This window comes from Lissotriton helveticus, chromosome 3_1 (assembly GCF_964261635.1).
Source record: "Lissotriton helveticus chromosome 3_1, aLisHel1.1, whole genome shotgun sequence".
In the NCBI taxonomy this organism is placed as follows: domain Eukaryota; kingdom Metazoa; phylum Chordata; class Amphibia; order Caudata; family Salamandridae; genus Lissotriton; species Lissotriton helveticus.
The window spans coordinates 338,149,651-338,174,357 of record NC_136061.1 but is presented as its reverse complement, the minus strand read 5'-3'; the positions used below and the strand labels follow the sequence as shown (position 1 = coordinate 338,174,357).

Below are 24,707 nucleotides of genomic sequence, written 5' to 3'. Positions count from 1 at the left end.
CCATTGTGACACCACTTAATGACCTGACAAGCAAGAAAATGCCAAAGAAAGTTCAGTGGACAGTTAGCTGTCAGAAGGCATTTGATGACCTAAAGCAGGCCATGTGTACTGCACCTATTCTCAAGAGTCCTGACTACTCCAAAATCTTCATTGTCCAAACAGATGCATCTGAGTTGGGTGTGGGAGCTGTTCTTTCTCAACTGAATATTGATGGTCATGACCAGCCCATTGCTTTTATAAGCAGAAGGCTGACCCCTAGAGAGAAACGTTGGTCAGCTATTGAGAGGGAGGCCTTTGCTGTGGTTTGGGCCCTGAAGAAGTTGAGGCCATACTTGTTTGGAACTCACTTCAAGATTCAGACCGACCATAAGCCCCTCTTATGGCTAAATCAGATGAAGGGTGAAAACCCCAAACTTCTTAGGTGGTCCATTTCCCTACAGGGGATGGACTTTACAGTGGAGCACAGACCAGGGACTGACCATGGCAATGCAGATGGTCTCTCCAGGTATTTCCACTTAGAACAGGAAGACTCACCTGGTCAAGATTAGTTTAATGTCCCTAAGTTTGGGGGGGGTTATGTAGGAGAGTGGGGTCTTTAATCCTATGGTCACCCCAGATTTTAGCTTTTTGCTTCACTGGTTACGACTTTCCCTGGCTGTGGGCCTGCTAATCAGACCCACAGCCTAGCTGTTCTCTCTAAATTGACAACCATGTACTTTAGGTGCATTTACCAATTGGTACTGGGCCACCTTATCAGTCCCTGTACCCAGGGCATAGGTATACCCAGGGCCTACCAGGGGCTGAAGCATGTATTATGCCACCCCTGGCTGGCCATCTAAATCTGACACAACTGGCTGCATGACAGCTGGGGCAAGGTGGTGTAAACACCCTTTGCTGTAGATATAGTATACCTATATCTAACCCTAAAATGGACACATATATTCCTATCAGTTACTCCTATGGAAGGCCTTATCAATCCTGAAGGCAGAGTGCTTGGAATTATGTGAGGTGGTGCTCTGGCTTGAGCTGAGCCCGTTTGCAGCTTGCGGAACCAAGTCCTCATAGCTGTTCCATGATAACGCTATACCATATACTCTTAAGTGCATTATCTACCTCGCGGTAAAATGCTAACTCTGGTATAACATTATCAAAACATGTCGAGTAAGGTGTCATACGATTTGGAATACTACCCCCTCGCCAATTCTGGCGACGGGGGTAGCATTCCACCCTTCTAGAGGGACACAACATGTATGTAACTGTGAACCCTGGTTAAAGTTAACTCGAGCCTCAGCATCACAAAATGGATGCTGCCACCACAGACACAAGTCTGACCTCCTGCTGCTGGGAGTCCTTCCAGCGAGGATGGCTTGGACAAAGGGTTTCCTGCCTTGGGAGGTGCTAGCACCACCCCAGACAGGATTTTGTGTATTGAGGTAGGGAGGCCTGAAAGGAATGAGACATGCCTGGGGCACACAAGGTGCCCTGTGCATACACCGGTTCAAACCAGTTGCTGGGGCATCCCAGCCCCAGCTCTGGCGGGAAACCGGACAAAGGATAGGGGGTGTAACCACCCCCCTTCCTGGTCGCACCCAGGGGAGGGACCTAGTCAGTAGTGCAGCCCCCTTTAGGAGAATAAAGGTAGGAGCTGGTCCCATTCCAAATTAGATTATCCTGAACTATTCTACAAGAAGAAACTCTGGCCTTCGACGTTCTGCTCCACAGAAGACTGAAGAATCTCCCTTGTGGACAAGGAGTGTCCACCCTGCAACTGCAGGCACCATCAAGCGTCCAGCGGCTTCACTCTGTCGTCTTCCCTCGAGGATCCAGACTTCAGAGCCCGACGAGACCCGGATTCCCAGACCTCTCCGACCTCAACCTGCATCTACAGCAAAGCTGAGACCCGTGGGTGTGACGAGACACGTGGGACCGGCCATCTTGAACGAACCTGCACTTCGCTTCCAGCATGACTCCCGAGGTAAACTCGACCAAGTGCTTTGGGCACTGAGAAGCCCCAACCCCGAGCAGCCCCTGCACCGAAGATCAGCCCTCCAGCATCCACGGGATCTGCGTGGGGCCCTTCTGCTTTGTTGCTGCTCGACGCGTTGTCTGGTCACTTGCTGGCTGGCTAGTGACCTCCCAGACGACGAACCTGTGAATTTCCACTGCTGATCTGGTTGCTCCAGATTGGCCCTTGCTCCCTTCCAAAAGAGAGGCACCCCGGACTCTCCTAGTCCGCACCAGACGCTTTCTTCACTCACCGCGTGGGTTGCCTTTGCCAAGGCCTGTAGCCTCCAATCCCGGATCCAACACCGCCGACAGCGAGAGCCTGCGTGGGACAGCTCGTGCCTCCATCCTGGTCGTCAAAGACACCTCCTGGTCCACGTGGCTGCAGAGTCAAGCGTCCACTCTTCAACTGATCGCGACGACGACATCTGGTTCTTTCCTGGTTCCACTCCAGTCACTGGCTAGTGACTGTGATCATTGTCCCCTCTGCTTTCAGGTCTCCTTCTTCAACAATCCACCCTTGGATTGCACCGGACATCTTCCTCCTGGTCGCCTGCAGCATCTTTTCTTTCAGGCTCCATAGACTTCAACGCGAGAACCCGACGCACTTTGACACCTATGCACCCGCAGCCCGTGGGTGAGGTAACGAGAGCATTTCGGTGCTCAAGGGTAGTTTAACTGTCCTAGTGTCCAGTTCCACAGTCGTCGTTGTTATATCTAGTCAGGATTGTCCGTACTCACCTTTAACTTGAACTGTACTGTCCATAGACGTTGTTACGCATCTCGCGTGTGAGTTCACACTCTGCACACGCGTTCCGTGGGCCTCCTAGTACTCACCTGAAGTTAGTATAGCGTGGTCCCATCGATCCTACAGCCTCTGGACAGCTCCATTCCGATTATCGACTTTCACATTCCACTTACTTAGTAGATGGTTTGTCGTGCCCCTAGGGCACCATTGTAATTTTGTGCGACTTGTAGTATTTTTCGTAAGAGATTGTCATGTGCTTAGCCCTCTGACCTCATAAAGAGTTCAGAGGTGTTGTTATTAATAAATATACTGTTTATTTTCATAACAACCTGTGTGGTGTCCTTTCATCTGGTATTCAAGGGGTTATATTGTGGTAAAACAGCTGGCTTCACATGCCAAAAGAGTTTAGCCTAAGACTGCTTTGTCCATGCTACCATTAGGATAGCTGGTCTATAAGGTTGACTTACAACCAATCACCATAAGGGTTGTTTGGACTGATACAAGGTGATCACTAGAACTAGTGAACATCATATATCAGGCCAACTTCTCACACCTTCTTCGGCTGTTTCTTGGAGGTCAATTCTGTGAGTGGGACTAGTATGCTGCCATATCCCTTGATGAATCTCCGGTTGTAACCGGTGAGCCCCAGGAAGGCTCTCACTTCGGTTTGGGTCGTGGGGGCTTCCCAGGCCACGACCGCGTCTAATTTGGGTTGGAGGGGGGCCACTCGTCTGCTCCCGACCTGGTGTCCTAGGTAGACCACCGACACTTGTGCAATTTGACACTTACTGGCCTTGATGGTAAGGCCTGCCCGTCGCAGGGCCATCAACACCTCCCAGAGGTGCCGCAGATGTTCGGTCCAGTGGGAGCTGAACATCGCGATATCGTACAGGTAGGCGGCGCTGAATTCCTCCAGCCCGGCCAGCACCTGGTTAACCAGTCTCTGGAAGGTGGCGGGGGCATTTTTCATTCCAAAGGGCATCACTCGGAAGTGATAGTGTCCATCTGGGGTGGAAAAGGCAGATCTCTCCTTGGCCCCTTCTGTGAGCGCTATTTGCCAGTATCTGCAGGTCAGGTCGAAGGTGCTGAGGTAGTGGGCAGATCCTAGGCGGTCGATGAGCTCATCCGCGCGAGGAATGGGGTGTGCGTCGGCTCGGGTGACGGCATTGAGCTTGCGGTAGTCTACACAGAACCTCAGCTCAGGGACGGTGCCGGGAGCGGCTGCCTTCGGAACCAGAACCACGGGGCTGGCCCATGGACTGTCAGAGGACTCGACCACTCCCAGGGCTAACATCTTCGAGACTTATGCTTTAATGCAGGCCCGGACTCTGTCAGGGATGCGGTAGGCTCTGTGCCTTACGGGAGAGCTGTCCCCAGTGTCCACATCGTGGACGCACCAGTCGGTGATGCTGGAGACGAGAGAGAAAAGGTCCGGGAACTGTCCCAGTAACTGGCGACAGTCCTCTCGTTGCTTGCGGGTGAGGGAGGAGGAGAGACTCACTCCTTCGACGGAGCCACCTTTCTCCTTAGCACACAGGAGATCGGAGAGAGGCTTGTGTCCTCTTCCGCTCCATCGTCGATGGCTAGGAGTAAACTCAACTCAGACCGCACGAAGTGGGGTTTGAGGCGGTTCACGTGGAGGACCCGCAAAGGGTTCCTCGGGGATTGCACATCTACTAGGTAGGTGACTTGGCTCTTGCGTTCCACCACTTTGAAGGGCCCGGTCCACTTGTCCTGGAGGGCGCAAGGTTCCACCGGGCCATCACCCACACCTGCTGACCCGGTTGGAACTCGACCAGAGGGGCATTCTGGTCATACCAACGTTTCATTTCCTCTTGGCTCGCCTCGAGGTTCGCCTCCGCGAGTTCCCTGAACTTGCGGGTCTGGTTTTGGAGGGTCAGGATGTATCGAAACACATCAGGGGGTGGGACCCGGGACGCTGCCTCCCAGCCTTCCTTGACCAGGCTGAGGGGTCCCCGGATGGGGTGTCCGTAGATCAGCTTGAAATGGTTGAACCCCAAGGACTTCTGGGGGACTTCCCGGTAGGCGAACAGGAGGCACGGTAGGAGGATGTCCCACTTGCGCCTCAGGGGCTCTTCGAGGCCCATGATCATTCCCTTGAGGGTCCGGTTGAATCGCTCAACCAGGCCATTACCTTGGGGGTGGTACGGGGTGGTGAATTTGTACGTCACCCCACATTGTTGCCACAAAGACTTCATATATTTTGAGATGAAGTTTGTACCTCGGTCGCTCACGACCTCTCGCGGGAATCCCACCCGGGAGAATATCCCCATCAGGGCCCGCCCCACTACGGGGGCAGTCACCGTTCGGAGGGGAATCGCCTCGGGGTATCTGGTGGCATGGTCCACCAGGACTAGGATGAATCAATGTCCCAGGGCAGTCTGGGGATCCAGGGGTCCCACAATGTCGATTCCCACTCGTTCAAACGGGGTACTGACTACGGGGAAGGGTTGGAGGGGAGCCTTGCGCTTCCCTCCGCTCTTCCCACAAGCCTGGCACGTGGGGCAGGACTTGCAGTGGTGCTCTACGTCTGCGCGCATTCGGGGCCAATAGAAATGGGTGACCAGTCGGTGATAGGTTTTATCCTGTCCCAGGTGTCCCGCCAGGGGCACGTCATGGGCCAGGTTCAGGAGGAAGTCCCGTAATCGTAGGGGTACCACCAGCACCCGGGCTGACCCTAGTTCCGCCGTCTTCTGTTCGCTATACAAAAGGCCACTCTCCCAGTAGACCCAATGGGATCCGGACTGGTCGCCAGCGGCCTGGGCAGTGGCCTGCTGCCGTGGGCCGACGAGAGAGGGGCAGGTAGCCTGCTCCTGGCAGAACTCCTCCCGGGAAGGCCCACCCTCTTGGCGCCATTGAGCCAACTCTGGTAGATCACCTAACTCGGTGATTTGCTCGGCGTTCGGGCCGAGAGGGCCGGCGTTGAGGTCGATTTAGTCTCCTGTGGGGAGACCGGGGGGTTCTGGCAACTCGCCCCCGTCGTCTGAGGTCTGGTCTATGTTCTCTGGGCCCACTCCCTCGGGGGTGGGTAGTCTGGCGGTCATGGATCGGGTGGTGGCGCATACCCATTCGGGTAGGCCCATCATCTTCAGGTGAGCCTTTCGCTCTACCTGGGCCCATGGTGAGCTCTCCAGATCGTTGCCCAGTAGACAGTCCACTGGCATGGAGGGTCGGACGGCTACCCGCAGGGAACGGGAGACCCCTCCCCACTCGTAGGGAATCTGAGCCATCTTGCAGATGCTCTCCGAGTTGTCTGCCGAAATAACAGGGCAAAGGAGGTGCAGTATGATTTGCTCTTTGGTGACCAGGTGACAGCGAACAGCCATAACTCTTGCTCCGGTGTCGCGAAGGGCCCTTATGGGGCGTCCATTGACGGTCACCCACTGCCGGTATTTCTTAGTGTTGGCCGGCAGGGGGGCGCCAGGGATCATTTCCTTATCTCCTAGGGAGACCAGGGACATGGCGGCAGGCTCCCACTCCTCGGTATCCTCAACCTCCTCTCCTAGGGCAGCAGTGGTTATCTGACGGGCTGGTGGGCAGGCAGCGGCTGGTCTTTTGTTCATGGGACACTGGTGGTCACTGGCGTAGTGGCCTGGCTGCTGGCACCTGTAGCACGCTATACTAGATCTGGGCCCTTGCCTACCCGGGGGTGGCCCTGCGCTGGACATGGAGAGGGATGGAACATTTTGGGGCTGGGTCCTTGGGGGGCTACGCGGGGGTCCTGACTGGAAATTCACGATGTCTACCTTGGCCTCTTCCCCCTCTCTGACGGGGAGGTCCCTGACCATTTCGGGCATAGTCCCCCATATAGCCCTTGGGGACCCGGGTGTTCGTCCAGCGATCTGCTTCGACGGCGAGCTTTCGAGGGTCTGTCAGCTTGCTGTCAAGGAGATGCTGGCGTAGTTCTAGGAAACAGTTCGTGGACAAGTGATCCTAGGCTATCAAGTCGAACAATTCTTCATAGGTGGTGACCTTGCTGCCCTTGATCCACCCTTCCAAGACCCGGCTGTAGAAGTTGATATACTTCACCCACGTGGTGCCAGGAATCTTTTTACAGTCTCGGAATCGCTGCCTGTACATCTCAGGGGTGAGCCCATATCTGGCTAGTAGGGCCTCCTTCATGTGGCTGTATGAGTTCAGTACGCCGGAGGGCAGGTCCAGCAGGGTGTCTCTCCCCTCGCTTAGAAACCGTCCCCACAACCCAGCCCCCCAATCCTTCTTTGGGACTCGGTGGGAGGTCATAGCTACTTCATATGCTTTGAACCATTGCTGAATGTCATTGTTTTTGTAGTATTCTTTCACCACATCCTTGGGGTTGTGTACTTTCGCCTCCACAGGAGTAGGGGTCCCTCGGTTTCCCGGGGACCCGGTTTCCTCGCGCTGCGCTCGTGTTCCAGTTGCAGTTTCTTTCCTTCATGTTCTCTCTGGAGTTTCTTCTCCTCCAGTTCTCCTTGCAGTCTTAATTGTTCCACAGCCAACTTCTTTTTGGCTAATTTGAGCTCTCCTTCCATTTTGAGCTTAGCTAGCTCCAGCTCGTGGATCCTACTTCTCTCTCTGTCCGTCAGCTACTCTGGGGACAGGCCCCCCTCGGATGCGCTCTGCCGTGCGGGGGGTCGGTTCTCTCTCCCTCTGTGATGCTGGTTTCGGTCCGCGGCCCCTCCTCCATACTGCTCCCTTCTGTTTGGGGAAGGTGGGCCCCGGCCTCCACCCAAGCTTTTAGGGCTTCTTGGAAATCCTCCTTGGTGCTCAAACCAGTGGTAGCGATTTTAAAGTCTTTACAGAATTGTTTTAGTTCTCTATGCGTGTACTCTTCCAAACGGTCCTCTTGGAATTTTGAATTTGCGTTGGTTCCAGTGGGACTCATGGTGGTTCTTCCTTTTGTCTGTTCTGGTTCTTTGTTGGGTGGTGTGTACGCTGTTCACTGTACGATCTCTGTCGGCTCATATCCCGTCGCTTGCCACCAATGTTAGAAGGGGTGATCTCAGGGGGGATAGAGAGCGTTCTCTGGACCACCCCGGGATCCACCTCTCCCAGGAGCGCTGCCGAGCACAGGCGTGAAACCCTCGCAGGAGGGGACTTCACCTTCGAGACCGTACGCGCAGAGCCTCTACTGCGTTATAAATGGACACCACACAATTGAGTACTGATAACGAGTTCTTTATCAAGCAGTAAGTATTAAGCCGTTGCTGGTTAAAAGGTCATATATTTACATTCGGGTAAAAAGGGTTCGTAAGTCTTTGATCATAGGGGGGGGTGCAAGCGGGACAGTCTCAGTACAGGGGACCAGCACCACCGTATCCAGCGCACAGCTCTCAATCCTCGAGCCGGGGGTTACGGGTCTGCTGTCGATGTCGATAGTACTGGGTGTTCCACTCACCCTCCTCGAGCCACGATGTTTCGGTAGTGCCGTCGGTCCAGCCGGACCAGAGTACCCTCGAGCCGCGACCAGGTCAGCAGGGCTCGAGCAGTAATGAGCGGAGTGTTTCGTAGTTCTTGGGGAGCCGCGACCTCGTCAGCAGGGCTCAAGCAAAGATGTTTCAAGGAGCCGCGACCTCGTCAGAAGGGCTCAAGCACAGGTTCCAAAGTTCGGATAGCGTTCTTGTTCGCGCTGGTTGAGCCGCGACCAGGTCAGCAGGGCTCTCGTAGTCCAGGATTCAACTGCCCGCTAGTTCTCGGGTCGCCCTTGTTATAGCCCTTTCTCCCTTTGAAGTCCGGGCCCTCGCAGGCGGGTATCTGATGCCTCGGGGCTGATTGTTGGGGTTTCCTGCCGGCTGGCCCTTTGATCCTTTGAAGATGAGTCCGGGGTTTTCCAGACACCCAGCAGGGCCTGAAGCCAGCGCTCGGGGAGGCCGGAGGTGCCATCGAAACCAGTCCTCAAGGGAAGGCCAGAGGTGTGAGGGAAACCAGTCTCCCGGGGAGGCCGGAGGTGTGATCGAAAGTACCTGCCTTATCTCACTCAGAGGAGGCCCTCTACCCCCCAGCCGGGCAAGGCGCGCCTGGCGCTTAGGTTTCGCTGGGGCCGGGGTCATGCAGGGGCCCATGATGTCAGGGATCTGTAGGAATGGTAATGGCTACCGTAGGCCCTCTAGGGTGATGTGGGTTCTGGGCGTTCGGTACCGGGAGGATAGATGGCGGGATGCGGGGGTGGTCGTCCGTTTGGTAGGGAGTGGGGCGGACCGGGCACGGGACGACCGGGGTCTTCGCTGCGCAGGGGTAACTGTCCGTCGCTAAGGGTTGGGGGGAGCCACGCCACGAGGCCAGGTCCAACACTCCCCTTAGGTCTTACCACTGCCCCTAGGGTGTTAACAAAAGTGATGGCGGTGGTTGCAGCTTATCTGCAGAGGTTGGGGGTTCCATTCTTCCCTACCTCGATGATTGACTGTTGAAGGCAATCTCACACCAGCCAGTCAACTTTTACCTTCAGAATATGGCAAGCCTTCTACACTTGCTGGGGTTCATTATCAATGTGCCATAGTCACACTTGACTCCCTCTCAGATGCTCCATTTCATCCAAGCTGTTCTGGACACAGTGCAGGTTTTGGATTATCCTCCAGAGCAGCAACTCCAGGATATTCAGGCTATGATACCGATGTTTTATCCTCTATCCTGGTTTTCAGTGAGAAACACTCTGAACTTGTTGAGCCTCATTACCTCCTGCATCCTGCTTGTGACTCATGCCCATTGGCATATGCAGACTCTCAAGTGAGTCCTGAAGTCCCACTGGTCGCAGCATCAGGGGAATCTCTCTGACATGGTCCAGATCTCAGGGAACTGCCAAAGATCAGCAGTGGTTAAGTCGAGAAGCCAGGATTAATCCCAAGTTTTTGGTTTTACATTTTGCAATTAAGACACTAAATGTATATGCCTCCTTTCCCATGCAACCACTTTACCACCACATCACAGACTAAACTTTGTGACCCCTGGGAAAATGTTTTAGAGTACCCATGGTGTAAGGTGCTTTTGACGGAGGACAGTATGGCAGGCATTTCTGTACAAAGCGAGCAGAATAATTTTTAGAGTCAGCAAGTGAGTGAACAAGTAAATGAGAGAGTGCAGTGAGCGTGTTTGAAGGTATATCATAGCGAGGAAATGTTCGCTGGAGTGTCTATAAAAGGGAGTACAGAAAAGCATTTTACAGTAAAAACTTCCACTCCAGACTGTGCCCCAATTTATCAAATCCAAAGGTGCGTGTAATCTGTTGCCTCCCTCAGAAAATATTGATTTGTTTGACACTTTTGTACAACGCAGCTGCTTCAGATCGCATCAGTGCACTTCACAATTTTAACAATTGTAGAATAGTAGGCTGTACTTCAAGAAACCAGTTTATTTCTGGAATCGCAGGGTCTAATACTTTTGTTTTTGCAAACGCTAAAATACACAACAAGCGTAAAAAGAAGAGAAAAGCAATCCAACCATATTATAAAATGTACACCTGTTAAAAAACATCCATATCATTGTATAATAAAAGTTTGTGCAATAAGATTCTTGATGGAAAAGTCTCTTCATAATAACAAAAGGCATTTGTCATTTAAAGAGAGCCGCATGGCATCAGACAGTGTTCATTCTCATATCCTTTGGATGCATCCTCCATGCTAGCTCAATTAGGGGCAGGGTCCTGGGAACAGGGATGAAATGCCACACACAGTACCTGTGTAACATGGCGGCTAGTCAAGGATGAAAACCACAGCTGCACTGTTGATGGCACTCTGTTAATGGGTTCAGGTGGGCATGATCTTCTTTAGAGGGTGTTCAATGGGTAGATGACATGCCCTACACCAGAGGTTTTTAAATTTTTTTTCACTGAGCTCCCCCCAGCAAAATATTTTAAAGTCCCCCCCCCCCTTCAAAACTCTATGGCAAGGACTGGGGAGTGGCGGGGGTAGGGCTGAGCGCAAGGGTCTAGGCTTATGGGATCATTTCATGGATACTTTTTCAGTACCTCATAATCCACAATAAATCTGAAACCTACAAAGAGCAAATTCATCAAACAAAAACAGAAATTGGCCAACCAATTCTACTCCCCATAATCTGTGTGTTGTATTTACCTTTCACACCTGGCACCAATGCAACTACATCTGTTGCACTAGTGATAGATAGCAGTGGCCCGAGTAGAAGAACATCTCCTCTGTTTGCTTCACCCGTCTACCACAAATACCTGATAATGACTACAGTCTGGAAACAGGTTCTGTATCTTTTGATTTTTGGGAGTGCTATTCAGCGCAAATTCGGCCCTGGGGCACGGATCTCTCCCTTACATGAGCACCAGTTACATGATACAGGCTCAGATTTTTTGTTTTTAAGCACATAGCTATGGTGATTTGCCCACAGGACGTTGAACATCGGGAGCCAGTAAATGCTTGAACTAATAGAGCCATTTGCAGCTCCACAAAGGTTTTTTGTTATTGAGAGGTGTGAGGGTGTCACGAGTTGCGTTCTTAAGTGCTTCTTTTTAATTAACACTCTTCAAAATGTTTATAGGTGTTATCTGATTACTTATTTCTAAAATATATAGATAAAAATGTGCATATTCACAGCTTTTTCTGTCACAGGCTCGGACTTTGCAGCATTATATATGCACATGCCGCTATTTCCGCCTGCGCCAACTAGGATTTAGTTTTGTGATTTTCTGGCAGGACCACTGAAATTATGCAATTCTGTAGCATTTCCCACATAATTATGGATTTTCCGCATTTGCCTCTTAATCAACCATCTACTGCATAATCTGCTAATTTTAACAAAAAAGATTTTTCTAGCTCAAACAGATTAAAAGGTATTAAAAATGTACCAACATTTTGCCATACAATGGACAGCCCTTCACTAAAGGTGATTAGTCACCTTTCAGTTGCTCGTTGGTGTAATTCGGTGGTAAACTGGTACTAATGAAGTGAAATCTTTGCAGAGACAGTATTTACATGTGTACAAATGGAAACATAATGAAACACTATCATAAAATGTGCCACATTGTCGTATTATTTGCATTTTTTGTTCAGTTAAGTTACCTTCGCGTGGTTGCATGGTAAACAAAAGGAGCCGCAGCTGGCAGACACTGAGGTCCTTTGGATGTCTTTGTCAGTATAATTATTATTTATAAGTTAAAAAAAAAAAATCTTTCGTTCTGGTGCTGACTTAATCCTCTGTTTCCTTTAACAGGTACTTGCTCTCGGAAGGAAAGCTGAATGCAGGTAACGGGAAAATGCAAGGGGCTGTTACTGTTGGGTGGGTGTTGGGGGTGCAAACACGTACAGTGCAGCAGCCTCAGTGGGAATACTCAGCAGAGTAATCCCATACAGGTTTTTTTCTGGTCCTGTGCGGTGTGAGGCACTTGGCGATAGAGCCATTGAGGGGTTTATGTTATACAGGTTTTTGACGTCATTCTTAGAGATTTCTTTCAGGTAAATGAAGTCTTAGCCTGGAGTTCTTTTATGTCTTTTGTAAAGGGTCTTGAAGTATGTTTTAATGTGTTTCTTCCATTGTAAGAGTTTATTTTTCTCACTGAAACTGTTGCCATTTGCAATGGGCCCTCACAAGCCTGGCCCCATGTCATTGCATCTGCTGCACATGTAATGGCGGCTTTGTTGCTGCCTGGGGCTTCTGCTTCTCTCAGGAGCTTGATTAGACATTAGGACTAAACAGAGTTTATCCACAAACTGAAATTGGTTATTGCTCCCTCGTTTATGGGGTTCTCCTGTTGCTGTTAGTTTCCAATCCGACGGTAAAGTGTTGCATGTTTCTGAGACTCATATTTTGGGGTTTTTGTTTGGTTCGTGTTTGGTCGCTCTAGTGTGGGACGTGCAGATAAAAGGGTATTTTTTCATGTTATATTTTTAGTATAAAATTAAGTCTTGGAAGTCATAGACGTTGTGTGTTTGAACGCAGGGCAGGAAGTTCATTCTCTTTTAGAAAGTGTAGTAATTGATGTGAGGATGTGTTTAAGCACAGATGTGAATGTTGATGAGGTGCACAGCGTGTCACCGTCCTCAAGACTGTTCTGAGGTGCAAGCAGTGCTCTTGCAAAGAGTTCTAGATTACAGATTCTTAGAACCCCCACACGAAGGACAATAGGATGTTTATGCGGCTACAATGGCTTTTTTGCAGATGATCGTTCTGTCGTTTACTTCCCTTCCTTTACTGCAGATTGTTTTGTCTCTTTTTGGTGTCTTGTTAGGAAGTGGGCCTGGGCCTTGGTACAGCCACGCTACGCTGTTTGTAATAAGAGATCAGTTGTAATGTAGGGGGTGTCTTTGGAAGGTTGTGAATTTGGTGTTTTCAAGTAGTAGGTTTTGAGAGTGAATGCTAGCTTTCTTTCTGAGGAAATCGTGTTTTTTAATTTTTTGTTTGCTGAATGTTTCTCGCTAGAGAACAGATCTGCCATTTAATATACTGTTGGGTCAAGTAAGACATATTTTGTGTTTTCAGTTGTTTTTCGAGGTTGAGTCTTGTAACAAGCACACTGTTTCTTTCTGAGCCATATGGCTGGGCTTGCTGCAGGAAGTTTATTGCGTGTTTTGGGATGTTGGGCAGTGGACACTGCTGTTGTGATGTTACTTTATCATATCCGTTGCATTTTACAAGAGTTGCTTGTGCAGGACACACTTTATTTTCATATCTTCATCAGATTTCCTTTTTTTTGTATTGTCAGAGTAAGACGAGGAAAGGTGACACCTGGCAGACCTTTTCATCTGTCGGAAAAATGTGTTTAGCTGTGTATTTATGTTGACTGTGAGTATGCTGGCGTGTACGTTTGTGGAAGATGAGTTCCATCTGCTGGACAAACGAACGCAGTGCCGCCGCATTTGGCTTTAACACTAAGTAGCCAACAGGATATCTTAGTGGCTCTCAACCTTTTGACTTCTAGGGACCACGAATTAATCATACTGGAACCCGGGGATCCGCCGCCCTCCTCCCCCTCCATAAAATCATTATTGGAATCCGAGGACCCCTCACTGAGACATGCCTGGTAGCCAAGGGCCACAGCCTAAGCATTGTCGATGATTTGAACTGTAAATCTATACAGAAAATACAGGAAAAAACGTACAAACAAATCCACAAATGATGACACATTTTACTTAATTCGCCAACACATAAAAATCAACATTTTAATATGAAGTAAGGAGCTTTTCTAAATTCATTTGAGGCCACTCGTCATCCATACTGTATTTTGTTTTGATGCACTTGCAATGCTCCCACAGCTCAATCTGAAGATACTAAGTTAATTTTTAGTCTGGAATTTCAAATTGCTTCACATTTAGAGTACATTTTGAAGCTGAGGCAAATAATGTTAACTGGGCCTCAAGGTCCCAGCGTGCACATTGAACACCTCTGTGAGCTAGCCTGGAGAGGCAGAGGATCGGCCAGAGGTCTTCCAGGGTTGATTAGGAGTGTTTGAAGACAAGCCAGTGGTCTCTAGGGCAACAGCTAAAGCCTCTCTGAAGGACTTTGAGGCGTTTCAGAGTAAATGCCAAGGGTCTCTGAACTTAAGTGCCACGGTGTAATATCCTGTATATTGAGTATATACATGTCTCCCACTGCTCCATCTGTAGAACACTCAAGTGTGATGTCATATAGAGTGTTGTTCTATGAAGCAGTCAGTTGGAGTAGGGCTGAGTGCCTAGCTGGGCACTCCTGGTGGGGCTATCTACTAATGTATTACTAATCTCCATTAATATCTAATAAATCTACCTGAATATCACCTACCTGCATGGAGTAAGTTACTACATTTATTTTGGCGACGATACTGAAAGAACCTACTTCAGTCACCTCTACAAGCAAATACATCTGGAATTTACCTATCTTCACTGCTGTGAACCAACTGTCAAGAAATCAGCCCCACCACTGACCTCTGCACCGGTCGCCCTCATCGCACTTCATCTTGGTTCCTGTCAACTTGACACTCTACAACCATACTACAGCAGTGACTTTGACAAAGGTAAAAAAATCCTTTTACGTTAACTTCGAAGTTTCTGAAAGAAATTAGCAGAAGCTTTTAAAACAACGAAAAACTCCTGTTAGGGGTTAAAAGCATCGTGAAACGGAGGAATTTCTGTATTGAACTGTGACTGTGCATTTTTGAACTAACTGTCTTTCCTGGCTCTCAGCGTATTTGGAAGCGTGTGTGGATACGTGAAATAAATAAAATTTATTGACTCTGAGCCTAACTGTAAGCAGAAGAGACAGCAACTCTGACTGTAAGCAGAAAAGACAGCAACTCTGACGGATTATGTGCGAGGTAATTCATGATCTTACCGTGTTCTGTCAGTGACGGTTGGTCGTAGGAACTTATCATCGTTTCACTGAACCTTCAAGTATCTCCGTTTCTTATGTTTAGATTTCCACAGACTGCCTGAATTTCCAATAACCTTCTGAGCCAAGCATCTATGTGATTTTGGAGTTTGTGTACATTCACATCGTTTTGACTGCTTGTGGGACTGAATGATAGATCGTTACTGCCATCTACTGGTCTCATATACATCAGTTTATTTTGTGTGCGATGTGTGTTCAAAACACTCGAACTGTTCAGCAATTTTAAAGCAAGTGAAGTAATGTGGTCTTTTGAAAATATTTGCCCCAGAGGAATAGAGTGAAACGCTGTGTGACGTTTGGTTTTCCAATTTAGTATCCACTTACAGTCTACACATCAAGTACGTATATTTCACTCATTTTCACCCGATCTCCAAGTGCCAGTTTGACGTACATTTCACTCGTTATCACTCGATCCCCAAAATGCCGGCTTGACAGTAAACTTTCCTCTATGTGATAACATCAGTCCCATAAGAGTTGGACGCTGTGGAGATTAAGTCTCTCTCTTACCTTATGTTCGTCTGCTGAGTGACGGTTGGATTTTCTGTGTGGAGCCATCCTTCTCCTGCTGTTTCAGTTTGTGACTGATTACGTCACTGAGCCCTCCCGGAGTGTTGGTGATCAAAACCTCTCTCTTCACGTCATCACGCCTGACGCAGCGGCCATCTTAGACTTATTGCTAGTTGCCATAACGGTGCCTGCCTCTCATTATGTGCAGTCTAATGAACTATTTAGTCAAACAGTTGAGCAACAACATGGATGATATTTTCCTCATAAACGTACTGTCATAGTTATTTTCAGGCAAAATTCAACAATTACTACGAATACTCGGCGGCATCTGTAGGAAGCGGTATGCAGTGACCCCGGGTGAGAAGTCGCTCACCGGCGACTGGAGTTATTGATTATTTATAGAAGTTTTTATTCATTTTACAGTATAATTTATTTTGTATACATGATGTCTACTGTAAGATATAATAATTTTGAAAGACATGTGTTTCAATGTTATGAAGGTAATTTCACGCTTTGCCTGTCAACCTTCGCGGTGATAGGCACACCAATTACCAATTACAGTTATTTGTGCACAATTAAGTTTAGTCTCATACAGTGCATATTACCTTTCGTTCACAGTGCACAATATTTAGGTCTCAGTCGTTTCAGCAAGCTTTTTCACATCGTGGTCATTTTCTTGTTAGTTTATTGTATTTAGGGTTTGTCTTATTTATTTATTGACCTCAATGTACAATATTGGACCTACATTTATACCTTAACTTAGGGTTTGGAGCAGTATTTATTTTTCTCTTTCATAAGAGAAGTCATGAATTTCACTCGTTCTATTTTGGGTTCTAGCCCAATTAATAATTACCTCATGCTATTTCTGTATACAGAATTTACAGGTAAATTTTTTTTCAGTGCACTGTTTTCTCTGCTTCTTTTTCACGGTGCATAATCTGTATATTACAAGTATACCTTCACTTCAGAGTAGGTCAATGTTTTTTTTGTTTACTATGCACAACTATTCATGGCATTCCATGTGTTTACCTTCATTTTAGTGCACGTTTTAAACCTTTCATAAGGGGTCAAATGAAGAGTAATAGTTTTACGTGAATTGTGCACAAGTTTTAAGTATCTCATTTTTCCTCTGCACGTTCATATTTTACCCTGTTGGGTGTATGGTTTAGCTTTACTGCAGAGGCCTGCTTAAGACTGGGCATTTCTATATTGTGTTTTTCAAACTTATTTCACTGTAGCCCAGTACTTTTCTATTATATTATTTATTCTAATGTTTTTTATTGTATAGAGAGGAAGGAATTCTAGATTGATTTTCACTTCTTCTCTATCATCTTAATTACCACACACGGTTTGTTGAAGAACCGGATGGGTGTGTCTGAAAGAAAGGCAGTGGCCTCAGACTGCAAGGTGATGGCCTCTGGGATGTAACTGGAGTTTATGGAAAGACATTTGCTGTGGTCTTGAACCGCTCAGAGGAATGCCTGGCAATGTTTAAGAACAAACTTGGGGTGTCTGAAATTGGTCTGTTGCAAGTGGAGCTGACAGATAATTTTTCCTGCCACCTGCACCTGGAATTGTACTCTGTCTGTGATTCATTTCCAGAGTCAGAAGGGCATTAAGTCGTTAACATGCAGAAATGTCTCTTTTTTGTGGCCTGAGTCTATACTGACAATACATGTATTTACAAAATAACACATTTTAAAATGTATGTCTGAGCTGGGCTCTGCTGAATCCTAAGTACTTTCAGTTTCACTTTTCACCCCCATTACTTAGTGGAACCTCCACAACTACTCCTCTGAGGTATGTTTGTTCTATTCCATCATGTACACACTTCTCTAAGTGTTTCGATTATATGTCATTTAACTCTTTAGCACATGAATATTTCAGTGAAGTCTCAGAGCATCTGTAAACTTGTGTTTTTAACTTGGATAAAAAAAAAAATCCTGTATACCCCTTTACTTCTGATTTCCATTATGGGATTACATGCATTTCTTTAATAGCTTTTGGGTGCTCAGTTTAATGTGGCTTATCATACCTATGTCATTAAATATGTTGATACTCCCAATTTAGATGGGAGATTCACCATTCCTTACACTAAAGAAAGGTTGCTTTTCTCGCTTAAGGAGTCCTTTTTCCACAATTATTTATTTATTTTTAAACAAAATACAAACAATGTACAGGTAAACGCTTAACATAGTTTCATGGAAGTCGACTAGTGTGTATTACATAGCGCAGCATAAATATTCATATCAGTTGACATGCATGAGTAAAAAGTAATCATTATATAGTTTACAGCTAACAAGGTAAAGCCCAATGGTATAGACTTGGAAAAAAAGAATGGACATAAGCGAGTATGCACTTCGCTAAATGCTACATTGGTTCAAATGCAAGTAAATGTAAGGCTTTTGTATTCTCAAAAGGTGTTTCTAGGTGTATACACATATATGAGAGCTTTACGTATATGGTGAAGATTTGACATGCTTGTTGGGTTCAGCATCTGTTGGTTTGTTTTTAAAAGCTCACGCAGTAAATAACTGTTTATGAGATTCAATCCTACTTGGAAATTATCCACATTCTGTGTATGATACCTTCAGTCAGTCATGACTTCTTTTTGTTGAAAAAATAAAATGCAACAAGGATTTTGTGGTATATTTAAACTCTTGATGATTAGATGAATTATATAAAAAAGTGGAATATGGTACGTTGAAGTGCAATGGCTAGCTGGATAAAATTAATTGAGACAGATCCTGGGAATCTTGGCCCTGAAAGTCAATGAATCCAAGTAGTTTGTTCTTGTAGCAGGGTCAACGCTCAAGACATTCCCAAGAATGCATATAGAGGGACGCAATCTCGATCTTGTGGATAATTTTAACAATTTTGGGGTCACATTTGATAGGGAGAACAATTGGCAAAGTATAGTGAGTAACAGGGGATTGCAAATGGAAAAAAGCATTGGAGGTCTTTTTAGATTCATAAAAAAATTGGGATCCAAACCAGTTGACACTATAAAAAAGATCTATCAGGCAAAGGTAGTGCCTGTTTCAACCTATAGGGCAGCTGTATGGGGTGTAATTGATGTATCCAAACTCCAAGGCATAGAGGAGGGGTGTTAGATCTGGGGGTCTCTAGTTGGCAGAGGTACGTACCACTGTCCAAATAGGGACCCTTGCTTCTAGTCAGGGTAAGGAGGATACACTCTTTAGATAACCCCTGCTCACCCCCATGGTAGCTTGGCACGAGCAGTCAGGCTTATCAAAGGCAATATGTAAAGTATTTGTACTAACACTCACGGTAACACAGTGAAAACATCGCAAATGGACTCCACATCAGTTTAGAAAAATAGAAGTATTTAATCTAAACTAAACAAGACCAAAACGACAAAAATCCAACATGCACAGTTCAAGAATATGGTTTCAAAAGAGTTCTTAAGGCTGCGTTAAAAAAATCCACAGTTGCGTTACGTTGTAGCCAACAGTACCTTTAGATGCGACAAAAGTTCCAAGTGAAAGCTGCAGCGTTGAAAAACAAGGGATGCGTCACTCCTGAGACCGTGGGGAGGCGATGCCACAACCCTGCTGGACGCAGCGGGCGTGTTGCGGCGAATCTGGTCTGTATGGAGAGGGAGTCGATACCTTGTATGGATTCCGGTGCGCAGGTTTCATAGGAAGCGTCTCGCAAACTGTACGATGCGGCGATCTTCGGGAAGGCGACGATCTCAGGTGCGGCGGCAATGCGCGGTGCAGCGTCAATCTTCTCCTCTCGCGGCCCCGCGATGCGATGGCTCTGCGACGACTCTCGCAGCGACGTGATGCGGTCCGCAAGCAGGCGGTGCGACGATCTCACCCAGTGACGACAGGCTCTGCGGCGATACTCGCAGCGATGGTGCTTTTCCCGCACCGGAGCGATGCGTTCCGCAAGCGAAGGATGCGTCGGTTTTCTTGCAGCGGCAACAGGCGCTGCGACGATCTCGATCTTCACGGCGGCCGGAATTTCCTCGCACTGACGGGGATGCGCTCCGCAAGCGAGCGATTTGTGAAACTTCGCAGAAAGTCTTTCATATCTTCTTTTCTAGCTTCCCAAACACAGGCACAACTTCCAGAGGCACCACAACTGGCCCAAGCACTCTCTCAGTAGAGTTCAGGAAAGCTGGAGGTGAAGTCCTATTGTTCCTGGGACTTCTTAACAGGGAGCCAGCTCAACGCAGGCCCTTGGAGTGCTCTTCAAGCAAGGGGACACAGCACAAAGCAAAGTCCTTCCCCTCTCCTTGGCAGCAAAGCAACTGCAGGTCAGCCCACAAACACACAGCAGGACAGTCCTTCTTCTTCAGTCTTCCAGCTTTCTCCTTGGCAGAGGTTCCTTCTTGATTCCGGGATGATCTAATTTTCTGTAGTCTGGGGTTCTATACTTATCCCCCTAAAAGTCTTTGTTCCTTTTGTGCAGGAGGGCTCTGTGCCTGGTCTGAACTAGTTCTGGGAGCCACCGAGCCCCTGCCACTCACAAACCAGACAGTCAATTCACAAACCGGCCAAGGCACACAGAAAGGTCAGACAAGAGAACAGCCACTTTCTAAAAAGTGCTGTTCTCAAACACAGGATGTAAAAAACACCTTTCCTAAAAGATGTGTTATTAAATTCTGAGTTTAGGGATACCAGACTTTTATGACCTATCTTGCTCCTATGGGAAGATATGCAGGTAACCACTGTAGCCAGCATTCCCCATGATAGCCTATGGGCAAGATAGCCTTACAATAGTAAAAAACGAAAATGGCTGTACATGCTCTACCTTTCACATATACTGCACCCTGCCCAAGGGGGTACCTTGGGCCTTCCATAGAGGCGACTAATGTGTACAGAAAGCGAAGGGTTAGGCCTGGTCAGTGGGGCCACTGGCCAGGTTGACATGGCAGTACACAGACTGCACACAGGCACTGCGGTAGCAGGCCTGAGACACCATTTAAGGGCTACTCATGTGGGTGGCACAATTTGTGCTGCAGGCCCACTAATCGCATTTGTTTCACCAGCCCTGGCACACTCAGTGCACTTTACTAGGGACTTCTTGGTGATACAAATATCCCAATCATGTATAACCAATTACAATAAAGATTTACACAGGGAGCACTTGCACTTTGACATTGATCAGCAATGACAAAGTGCCCAAAGCATCTAAACCAGCAAAAACGAAATCCAGCACAGCGTCAAAAATACAGGAGGTAGAGGCAAAAAGACAGGGGAAACCACGCCAAAGATGCCAGGTCTATCAATGGGTTTTTGAGGAGACTAGGTTGTTTGCTGCAATCTTGTTCTTCCTATAATTGCCACTCTGAATTTAACCAGCCTTATATCAAGGGCCAGATCCGTATTGCTCCTATCTTATTGTGGCATTCAATTTGGTAGAAAGAAACATTAAACATAACTAGAGATATTCTAAAAGATTGCCTGAAATTAGACAGGGCGTTTAAAATACAGTAGTTAAAATACATTGAGTCTAACCTGGAAGTAATTGGCCTTAGACAATTTTTCAAAGATCCTAACTTCTGCTTGATAATTCCAAGGAAAGAATTGAAAGGCCGATTGCTGGATAGATAGGGCAGAGACAGGTGTGAGAGCAATTATAACAAGGTTACGGTTAATCAGACTCTTTACTACCTTGTATACACCACACTGTCTTTGTATTGTACATTTGTTTTTAACCTCCAACATAGATATGTATTGCTATGATTCTGTTTGAAATACATCCCTATAATGCTAGGTCACCTTGCCAAAACGTATTCCATTGATGCCCTGCCACCTAGCACCTGTGATGAACAATCCGCTCAGACTGATCTTCATTTCTTATTCTTCTGTAATTTATACACTAAGGAAAGGAAAAAATATATTCTACCGCTAATGCACAAACTTAATTTCAGACAATGTCGCCTAGCCGTGTATTATCTCCTACTACCTAACCCTTTTGTCTGTTTCTGTTTAGCTTCTTTCTTTCTCTCTACCCGAAAAAGGAGATTAATTTCATAGGGTGGGTGCACACACACAGCAAGAGGAGTGACCCTAGGACATGTGTATCAATTGTCTGTTTTATAATATGATTAATTTGATCTTTGTATTGTTTTTAATTACTTCCATGCACTTGTATGTGCTTTTTTAAAAATTTAAAATGCTTTTAATATCATTGATTGATCTTTGTAGAATACTTTTTATGCCACGTTCAGTGGCGAAATAAACATGGCTTGCACTGCCAGATAGATGGGTCACAGTAACTCATCTAATATCCGAGATATATGGTTTATTAATTATATCTGGGCTATCCAACAATAAAGGATGTCCACTTGGATATACCTCAATATGTTATTTACAACTTATATGATTCCCTACTACAATCCAACTTTACTTTATTTAAGAACTCCCAACAATGGTGGAGTCCACCAAAGTGGTGTTTACCTACCAAGATGTGGGAAATTGCCTATGATGGAGCATTCCACAATAGGTTGTGAGTGAGACGCTTTTTGCTAAATATTTTAGGATTCCTGTAGGGTACATCAAAATCTTATAATAAGAACCTTGTCTTTTTTGTGTTATTGGCGATTTGTATTCTGTCCATTGAGGTGAAGCAGTAGATGTGGGGAATGAGAAGATTTGTGATTTCGAGTGTGATATTTCTCTCGTAATAATGATCTCTGGGACCTAGGATATGACATTGGTACTTCTTTTGTTGTGAATCTATCTAGGACCCTAATTAGATATCCCCGATTAATGCCCTTATGTGGGTATAACACAACATATCCTTATAAAGCCATAAGATTCATGTCCATATTTAGGCATAACCAATGCAGTCCAAATACGGCAAGGCTACTCCCATAGACTCCTAGAAAGCACAACGTGTTCTTTAAACAAACCAAGCCTCCAGCACCTCGGGAATTCCCCCTGCTTTTGTTTTGATTTGCACAAGAACTCCTGGAGTCCAGAAAGAACTGTTAGTTCTTAGTGACGTCTTATGTCCAACCTTACGTTAAACACGGCACCTTTCAGGTATAAATATACCAACGTTGCCTTAAGCAAACACACAGTGGTTTGGAACAGAGCGGCTATCTACTTGCCCGACGCCCAGCTGATGTGAGTGCTGAAGGAAGCCGACCCTCCCATTGACGCACTGAGAGAGACGCTGTCTTTTCTCTTGCCGAGAAATCCAGCTCCGGTGTTTTCAGTCACCCTTGCGGGTTGCTGGGAGATCGAGTCCTGAGACACGAGATACAAGACCTCCGTCATTCTAAAACCAAGGTACGGAGCTGACTAAAACCTTAAGAGAATTCTTGATTCAGATTCTTGGCAAAAACCAACTTAACTTAAACTGCAACTTACTTACTCCTTCCCACGTATTATGCTTAGGTCAGGTACACCGAGGTAGGCGTATACTAGAAGCACCATTTGAGTACGTTAGTCAATGTTTTTATGTATGTATATATTTTATCCGTTTTAAAGTATCATATGGCTAAGAAACCATATCAATGCTTTTACAGTATTATTTCATAATACTCCTTTTACTTTACACACTTTACTTCATGATAAGTATTGCAACTGTGGCAATTCATTTCTCTTGCATGAGAAAGAAGACTGCTCAATAAATAACAACTTTTATTGAAAACGCCTGTCTCTCTATTTCGCTGCACTCTGGTGAGACTAAGCATGCACGATTGACTGAGTGAAATAACTGTCTATTGTTTTCACACGACTCTGGAGATATACTCTTTATTCTAAGGGAGCAAAGTTGTCATGTTGATGCAGTTGTCAGAAGCTAATCCCTTCTTGTCTATTCAGGGAAGTTAACTCATCCTTGTTTACTCGAGAAAGTTTCTAGTGACCTCTGAGCAAGCTGGCAAATCTAATTAAGTCTAACATAGTCAGTAGAGACCTAGATGACCTTAGTCCTACGTCTAAACTTCTGTTTGTTCTTCCAATGCGCAGAGCCTATAGGGAAAATAGGAACTACACTACACTTTTAGGTCCAACAGAAAAGTCTTACCCATTTCTCATATGTGTGATTTCTTGAGTGAGAGGGGAGCCCTATTCAGATAATGAAAAGTGTACTTTTAATTAAAGGGTTATAGTTTAGAAATGGAAGTGATAGTTGAATGACCTCGTCTGCCCCTCTCCCTTCGCCAATTTCAATTACAGTAAGACTGCAGTGGAAGACTCCAGGTCTTTCCTTTTGCCTTGGGCTTGAAGTGATTCAGATTACCAAACACATATGTTCATATAATTACATGTTTGCTGGTACAATAGTTCAGTTAAGCTGTTGCAGTTTAAGATCATTGTGTTACCTGTATGTAACAAGTTCTAATGCTGCCGGGGTGATTTAGTATTTTTTAGGTCTTGCCTACCAGACAGTGCAAGCTCTCTTGATGCCAAAGAACAATAGCGGGTTTATCAAAAATGTACTGTGGCTTAGAACCTGTCCATTGGTTGACTTACTAGTCACTTTTTTTGGCTTACCTCTTATTCAACGGCTTGCTTTCTTGATTGTGCATTCCTTGGAGCATAGCGTCCTTACCATCCTTCTAATTAGATGGCTTGTATCCTTCTACTGCTGATATTTAGGGAGCTACTTTTTAAAGCCTTCAACAGAGTGCATATGCTTTCTAGCTCTATCCATTGTGTGCTGCTTTCCTCCCCCAAACACTGTCTGTTCCCTCAAACTTTCCATGTTTCTGTCTCCCACAAGTGCTGCTCTCTCTTGTGTGCTTCTCCCCTGCCCTCCCAAGTTCCGTGTTGCTATCATTCTCATGTGCTGATCTCTCTCCTCTGGTTCTCTTTCTACCTCTGCGCTCATTGTTGCTCTCTCTCTAGTGTGCTGCTTTGTCCCTTCTCCCACATGCAGCTTTATTTTGATTTTATTTCGCCTACCCCGTTGCTTCCCCCATCTGCTCCACTGCTCCTATATTGCTTTCCCACTCCTCAAAGACATACTTTTTATTTTTTAGAGCTTAGCAGGTTCTATTTGTTTCTGGGTGCCCTGCTACATCAAAAGCGCTTTCTTGCACTTATCATTTATTTTTTTAACCAATCTAGTAAGCACATGCCTTATTAGATTAATCCATTAAAAAAGGAAAATTCACTTTCTTAAGCTTGCACATGCC

The 24,707-nt window shown here is 46.4% G+C and overlaps 1 protein-coding gene across 1 annotated transcript in view; it reads left to right on the top strand.

Annotated features, from left to right (window-relative positions):
- Nucleotides 1-24,707, top strand: part of PIGL (phosphatidylinositol glycan anchor biosynthesis class L) — a 450,063-nt gene that overhangs the window by 363,102 nt on the left and 62,254 nt on the right. The window contains exon 5 of the mRNA XM_078679985.1: nucleotides 11,924-11,955. Within this exon, the coding sequence (XP_078536111.1) occupies nucleotides 11,924-11,955 (32 nt within the window). The remainder of the gene's footprint in view (nucleotides 1-11,923; nucleotides 11,956-24,707) is intronic.